General features: G+C 34.6%; 1 protein-coding gene across 1 annotated transcript in view; it reads right to left on the reverse strand.

The window, feature by feature from the left end:
• Nucleotides 1–6,647, reverse strand: part of TMEM117 (transmembrane protein 117) — a 117,842-nt gene extending 111,195 nt beyond the window's left edge. Inside the window, exon 1 of the mRNA XM_012735153.1 lies at nucleotides 6,598–6,647. Within this exon, the coding sequence (XP_012590607.1) occupies nucleotides 6,598–6,647 (50 nt within the window). The remainder of the gene's footprint in view (nucleotides 1–6,597) is intronic.
• Nucleotides 6,648–7,518: the final 871 nt, after the last annotated feature.

Below are 7,518 nucleotides of genomic sequence, written 5' to 3' on the forward strand. Positions count from 1 at the left end.
TATATATATATATATATATATATATACGGATGAATTTGATTTTCTAGATTTCTGCATCCATCTTTATAGGGGATATTAGTCTATAACTTTCTTCTGTCTTTTTCTGGTTTTGGTATTAGGATTATATTGCCATTGTGAATTGTCTTAGGGAGCATACCTTTTTACATTTTTAAAAACAATTTTAGCAATTTTAGTTATATTTTTACAAGCTTGATAAAATTCATTTCGAAAGCTCTTTGGTCCAAGACTTGTTTTGTGGAGCGTGTTTTTTTTGTTTTTAATTATTGCTTCAATTGTCATGTTTATGATCTGTTTGTTCAGTTAATCTGTTTCTTTTGGGGTTCGAATGGGCATATTAATTTAATCTCAACATATACTGAACATATGTGGAGTTATGTGTAGAAAGAATACCAATAATAATAAATTACTATGAGAAATAGAAAAATCTAAAAATAGTCCTTACTATCATTGCAGTTGAATTTAAAATTTTATTCACAGTTGAATTTTAGTTGATAATAAATAGGTTGGATGCAAATCCAGGCATGCTGATCTATCATATTTACCAAACACAATGCCTTTTCTCCCCAACATTCCCAGGAGTTGGGCATTCTCTTGACTCCACGTTTTTTTTTTTTCTACAATATCTGAATTTCAACTCATGATACATTAATGTGTCTTCCCTTTTAATTGACAGCTTCTCCCTATTCCTCTTTCTCCAGCTTCTTTCCTTCTCTCAATTCCAAATTTCCAAAGCCTAGTTCACAAATTGCCACTTTGATGATGTTTCTCTTGGTCTCTTCAAGTAGATTTCCTCTGCTTCATTCTACTATATGACACTCAGCTGGCCTCACTTTCCTCAATTATTCCTCAAATGTTTTGCTTTTTAATAAAGTGATCTGTACTTTTATCACTTCACTGACTATGTAATATTCACTTAACCACCATAATTTGCTTGGATTCTATAAATATTCCCTTAAAATTTTGACAGAACATGTAAACAGAGCATGTAATCCATGACAATAAACATTACAAATATATTTATTTGACATATACTATCATAGGATAGACATGCAAACTTGAATTAAGGAAAATGAAAATACAGACTTTAAATACCCATAGTACACATATTACAAAATGTTGGTTGAGGTAACAGCTTCTTTTAATTTTTCTTATTTCCCCAACAAATCTGCATATTACACACTTGTTTAAACATTCTAAGTGACAAGATTATTCTTGAACTTTTTCATTTCAATAGCTATTGCCTTTCCACTGAGTAAATAAGGCACACTGAAAATAGCAGCACTTGATAAGCTTAATTTATTTTCTGTAATTTTTGTCTCAAAAATCAATGCATTGTTACTTCAATTTGAACATTTTAGATCATTGGCAGAGTAATTTTCTAATGTGTATGTAAAACGATAAGAATTGTTGAATTTAAATGTTATATTGAATGCAAAATACTTTTTTGGTATTTAAAAAGATTAATTTATAGACATCTTGATAAACTGTGGCATTACATGTACATTTTTAAATGCTTCAGAATCTATAACTTCACATCTTTCTTTTGAAGAAATAGGGGAGGAGAGAAAAGATGGCTGGGATGTAGAGATTGTAGAGAGACAGAGATTGCTGAATATGAATCTTCCTGTTGGTGTCCATGGGGGGCTGACCCTCTTTGCATCTCCACAGCTTGACATATTTTGGAGGGGCCAAGTGATGCAGCAGCAGCCCCATAAGGGAATAATCAAAAGGACCAGGGTAACTTGAAACAAAGCCCCTCGCTCTCCTTTACTGCGAGTTACCAGGAAGTGAACACTGATGTCAACTGAGTCTTGCACCACTAGTACTAAATCTGCCTCTCACCATGTGTTTTTGGTCTCCCAGACAACCTGTATTAGATTCCACAAATCTCCTGGCTTCAGCAAGTTATCTTATCCTAAATAATTTTGTATTTCAAATGAACATGGCACTTGTTCATGTATTTCACAAAACTGAACACCTGTTTTGTTTTGTTTTGTTTTTTCCCAAAAGACAGCTCTTTATCTAAATTACTTTCTTCAATTAAGTGCAATGACCTTCTGCTTCCTTGTCTTCATCAGAATCCTAGGCTTTGGGTTGACTACATCCCTCTTCCTGGAGAGGAATCACACATCTTGTTTCTTGCATTGAAGTGTTCCTTTAACCACGAAGGGCAGGGATTAGCTCTCCATCTGTGTCTTGGGCTCTCTAAAAGTCCCTGTCCTATGAGATCTTTCACTCAACCTTGAGCCAGAGAGAAATATCTCCAACACTAATAGGATTTAAGTCTGAATGCAAAATACTTTTACCATGTCCTTAGAATTAATATTGTTTTACCAAAAATTAAAAGTATTGTCAATAATGTAGGTATAATTTTATCAAATATTTTACGAGTTGTACACATATTTTAAATTATCCTTAATTTCAAAGTAACATGACAAAGAGTGAACATTGGCTCAATTGTTCAGGAGAATGTAAACAACAGCCATTTTAAGATTTCTTTGTCAGCTAATAAATTCTCCCTTACAAGAGTTAATTTTACAGCCTAATAATTTCACATGAAATTTTTGTAGTCTTAGGAAAAATTGAAATGTTTTATAATAAAATAGAAATTTTGTGAAAATTGAAACAACTAAATAGGAATATTGATATGAAATGCAGCAATAGTCTATAGGTTTACACTCTTATTTTTTACTGAAACAGGAATTACAAAGTAGACAAAACCAATGTATTTTAAACTGATAATCCTAACCACAGTTATTATTTACTGTATGTTTTCAGGTGTTTGGTAAGGTGTTGGTTAAGTCAAGGATTTATAAAAATATCCTGTTCTTGTTCCATCAGGATGCAGTCTCAACGTTGTAACTGTCTGTGTGTTCTTGTTTCTATGCACTTAAGAGTTATGTTTGATATAATTTGAGTTCAATGTAGGTTTTCATGATGAAATCAATTTTCAACTTGTGAATTGTATTTTATGTTGTCTACATATGTATATGCATATGTATCATTATATACACATAACACACATGCATACATACTTAACATGAGCTTACATTATTAGTGGTATTTGTGATGTATAGGGTCCCCTACCCCAGTTTTGACCCTGTTCCCCTCTCCTCCCCTATAGAATGTCTCTGGCTTATAGTTGTTAGTTGATTTTCAGGAGTATAAGGGATCAGGAAAAAAATAAATAAATAAAATACCTTATTTTTTTTCCAAATTCTTAGCTACTTCTACCCTATTACTTGGATCAAAAGTATGTTTTAACAAAAATATTTCACATTAATACTTCAACCAAAACCTGAAGCTGTGCAAAAGACAAGCAAAAAACCAGAACTTTCCCAGTGATTTCAAAAGAAAGAAAGGAGAAAAAGAAACACAATAATGACTAGTGATTTATCATTTTGTTTATAGGTTATCCAGGCTGTTTTTAAAGAGAACAGTTTACTCCATTTATGATTGTATAAATTATGGTTGAAGGCAGCTTTATTTCTCATAGTTGCTGCAGCTGTATGGGTCTATGTTCAGAGTAAGTTGATATAGTATTGACATTATTTTATGAATGCTCTTGTCAGGTTTTATTTGTACAAATAATAGCTGAGAGTACCAAGTGACTGTCAGTTATTACATAGAACATCAAAGGAAATAAGCAGATGGCATTGAAATAGACTAGCTTGGACCAAAAACTAAACAAGGGAAGGAAAAAGAAATGTTATGTTAATTTATGTCATATAAAAATATTGCTTCATTCTCTGTTTACCTTTATCAAACTTGGCGGAAGGCTAGTTAATTACAACTCACAGTATTTTCAAATTGGGCTTTGTGAAAATAAATGTAGAACAATCTTTGTTGTACCCTTTTATTTCACATTTTATAAAGTAAGCTTTTTTTTCTTTTCATATTGATCTTATATAATGTTCTAAGGTTTTACACATGTGTACTAGAGTATGAATAGAAATGTATTAGAGCTATGATGAATAACACTTCTGAGAACAGTTCATTTTTTTCCAAAAGTACAGATAATTGCTTTGTGCCCACAGTGCAAACTAAAATACCCTATTGATGAAAGACCCTTCTTCATAGAATATTCAAGGCAATATATTACCACCATCTACTATGATCACTTGTTGTTTCTTCTTCTAAATCACAACACATCCCTTCACCCCATTCTTCCCAGTGCATTCCAGCTTCTGCTATCCCTCATTTAATTTCCATTTTGGATACAAATGTGCATTTTCAACTTTCTGTTTTCAGGGTCTCAGAGCCGAATACACATAAGATCATCCTTCTCATTGGATCTTGAACACTTTCAGAATTCTCCCTTCCTCTATATTTTCTCTGAATTATTGTTATCTTCATGATCATGGTCATGGTCATCTTCATCAATAATAGCAATAACAAATGGGAGTTGCATTTTCACTGTCTTCCTGTTTCTAGTCTATAGAAAGACGGAAGTTAAAATCTAGATTTAACGGATACTGAAATCTAGGAAATTTCCTTAGATATATAATTAAAAATACACAAATCTTAGGTATAAAATAAATATGAATTTGACATGACAAGAAAAGTTGTATCAACTGAATTACAAAATTTAAAAAGCTGTCACATATTCCAAACATCATAGAATCCAAATAGTGTTTTCACTAATATACTACTTAAAGTGTTGTATATTCTCAATTTTCTTGCAAATGTAAACATATATATACCTTCATATATGAAAATTTTGGAAAATATATATTTTATCTTTCCAGATAGATTGAAAAATTCATCACTATTCCAGAACAGATGATCAAAAAATGTTAAAATTTCAGATTTTTTTCCACATATGCAGCTTCTTATTTTTAAAATTTATACGCTTTTTAGGATGGTTAAATAAGATAAACCTCTGTACAATCTATTTTGTAAATAACCTCCAAAATTTGGAAGACATTCTTATATAATAGGCCCCATACTCTAGTTTTCAATCTTTGCTTACAAACTTTGCTTCCCATCCTTTGCTAGGACTTTCCAGAGACAGGCATTGTTGTGAATGATCCTGCCCCACTTGTCATCACATTGGTGGATTCACAGAGGGTTAGGGTGACATTCCTGGACTTAGTCCCTTTTCCAGTTCAGCTAGCACAAGCTAAGTATTGAAAATGTAAGGACAAGCCACAAAATCAACAAACCTAGATTCTATGCTCCCCAATTTAAATGTTCCATCGTAAATCCTCATAGGTCCAAACATACTGAAACAACATTTTACACTTAAGAGATTAAAAGGGGTAGAAACCTTAAGAAACTGAAATGAAAATATATTACTTTGCAAGTACATATATTCATGAACAATTTCTGTGGCCTCTCCTTGGGGCCACAGCAAATCTAACACTGCAAGATGAAGAATAATCCCTCTCACTTACACAAGAGACTGCTAGACAGAATGTCTACTATGCCCAGGGCCACTCATTCACTCTGCTCAGTGCTATTTTAACCAGAGCCCTACCAGGCTTCATTTTACTATGGGAGGGGTATTGTTCACCTCACTCAAGATTCCAGATGCCACACTGTCTACAATGTTTTGTAAAATCATTTTTTTTAAAGATTGATTTATTTATTCATACAGAATTGGGGTACAGGCCAGAGATGCGGAGGGTGAGAGGATTCATCAGAAACAGAGTGGGGAGCAGAACAGGCAGATCTACAAAGTACACTGCTGAGGAGAGCAGCGGGTGGGCCAGGAGAAGTCTGCAGCACCATGTGGTCACCTCGGGGCAGGCGGAAATCAAACTCATATGGAAGTGGAAGTGGCTTTAGTCTCTCAGTGCTGTGCTTTAACCCGCTGAGCCATGAGGAAGGGCCCATTTTTATTTTAAAAGTGTGTATTCATAAGTGTGTATGACTACAATTAACAGAAAATCTTAAGAGGTGTATATAGTTTTTCTTTTTTAAAGATTTTTTTTTTAAGATTTATTTATTTGTGCATACAGAACTGGAGCACAAGCCAGAAGTTCAGCATGGGCGGTGAGAGGATTCACCAGAGACAGAGTGGGGAGCAGAACAGGCCAAGTGACTAAGTACACTGCTGAGGGGAGCAGTGGGTGGGCCAGGAGAGGTCTGCTGTGCCATGTGAATCACCTCCCAGGGCAGGAATCAAACTCATGCTCATGAGGCTTTAGCTTCTTAGTGCTGTGCTTCAACTTGCTACAGAGAGGGCCCACAAAGGTTAACGTTTTAGTTTCTTTATCTCACTTCACCCTCCAGTCATTGCCACAGTCCTCCACATCCCTACCTTCTTCTCTGCCCACTCCCTTGTAGGGTATCTCTGGTTTATAATCATCTGCTTGTGTTGTGTTTTGTATTGTAATAACAATATAATTTTTTTCATAGTGTTTGGAAGTTGTATGTGCATGTCTTTCTCTCTTTGTACTTTATAAAGATATTTTAAAGTTAGAGTGTTTTGTTATTGTTTCATTCAAGCATTTTACTAATCTCTACACATTTTGTCTTCTGGTTTACTAAAGCAGGAGGTGACTGGTCATAAAAAGATTCATCTGAAGGACACTCCCAACAAAGACAATTGATAATGGCACTCTCATCTACCTTGCAGGATTTGACATCGTCACGACCTTGTAGTACTCCAGGGCAACCATCGCAAACTTCTTTCCTTCTGCTTATTTTTCTTGAAAGTGGTATATGACTTTCTCCTTTTCCTGGTACCATCATATAGTATCAACATAAAGGGCGCTTTCTTTAACTCCAACAAAGTATGTCCATCTTCTAATTGCTTGCCAGCAGATTTTAGACTACCTTCAGGTGTTAATCCCTCCTTATCCTGTATCTTTATCTTTTCTTGTATCAGTTTTCAACTTTAAGATTTGCAGGCTTCTCTGTACGAATTGTTTTTTTTTTTTTTTTTAATGATAATCTCCATATTGACATCAGTTCTACCTGAATGTTAGGGAAAGGAAGAGAAAGTTAAATACGGTGACATAGCACGACCATAGTTCAGTTTCTAGTCAGAGAGCAGCCAAGGTGCTGGACAGAATTTTTAAAAGTACCTTGCAATACGGGCCCTCCTTGGTGACTCAGTGGCTTAAAGCACAGCACTATGAAGCTATTGCAGCCACTGCAGCACAAGTTCTATCTCCAGCCATGGAGGTGATCCATATGGCATGGCAGACCTCTACTAACCAGCCCACTGCTCCCCTAAGCAGTATATTGCTGTCAATCTGTCTATTTTGCTCCCCACTCTGTCTCTGGTGAATTCTCTCACCACCCTTGCCCCTCTTCCTTACATAAATAGTTTTTGAAAAACTTGCTATAAGTGATTAATTATTTGCTTCATAAAGAACAGTATAATCTCATTGTTTCCATAATTATAATAAATGTAAATACCTTAACAGTAATTTGTATGCATGAGGTTTACGATCTATCTTGTCCTTCTTACTTTTCTTCCTTTGAGATTTTCAATCTCTTCAGTGCACAAGCTCTTTCCATCTTCTTTGACAGGATGCACACACT

This window comes from Condylura cristata, unplaced genomic scaffold (assembly GCF_000260355.1).
Source record: "Condylura cristata isolate star-nosed mole 26May11 unplaced genomic scaffold, ConCri1.0 scaffold00004, whole genome shotgun sequence".
In the NCBI taxonomy this organism is placed as follows: Eukaryota; Metazoa; Chordata; class Mammalia; order Eulipotyphla; family Talpidae; genus Condylura; species Condylura cristata.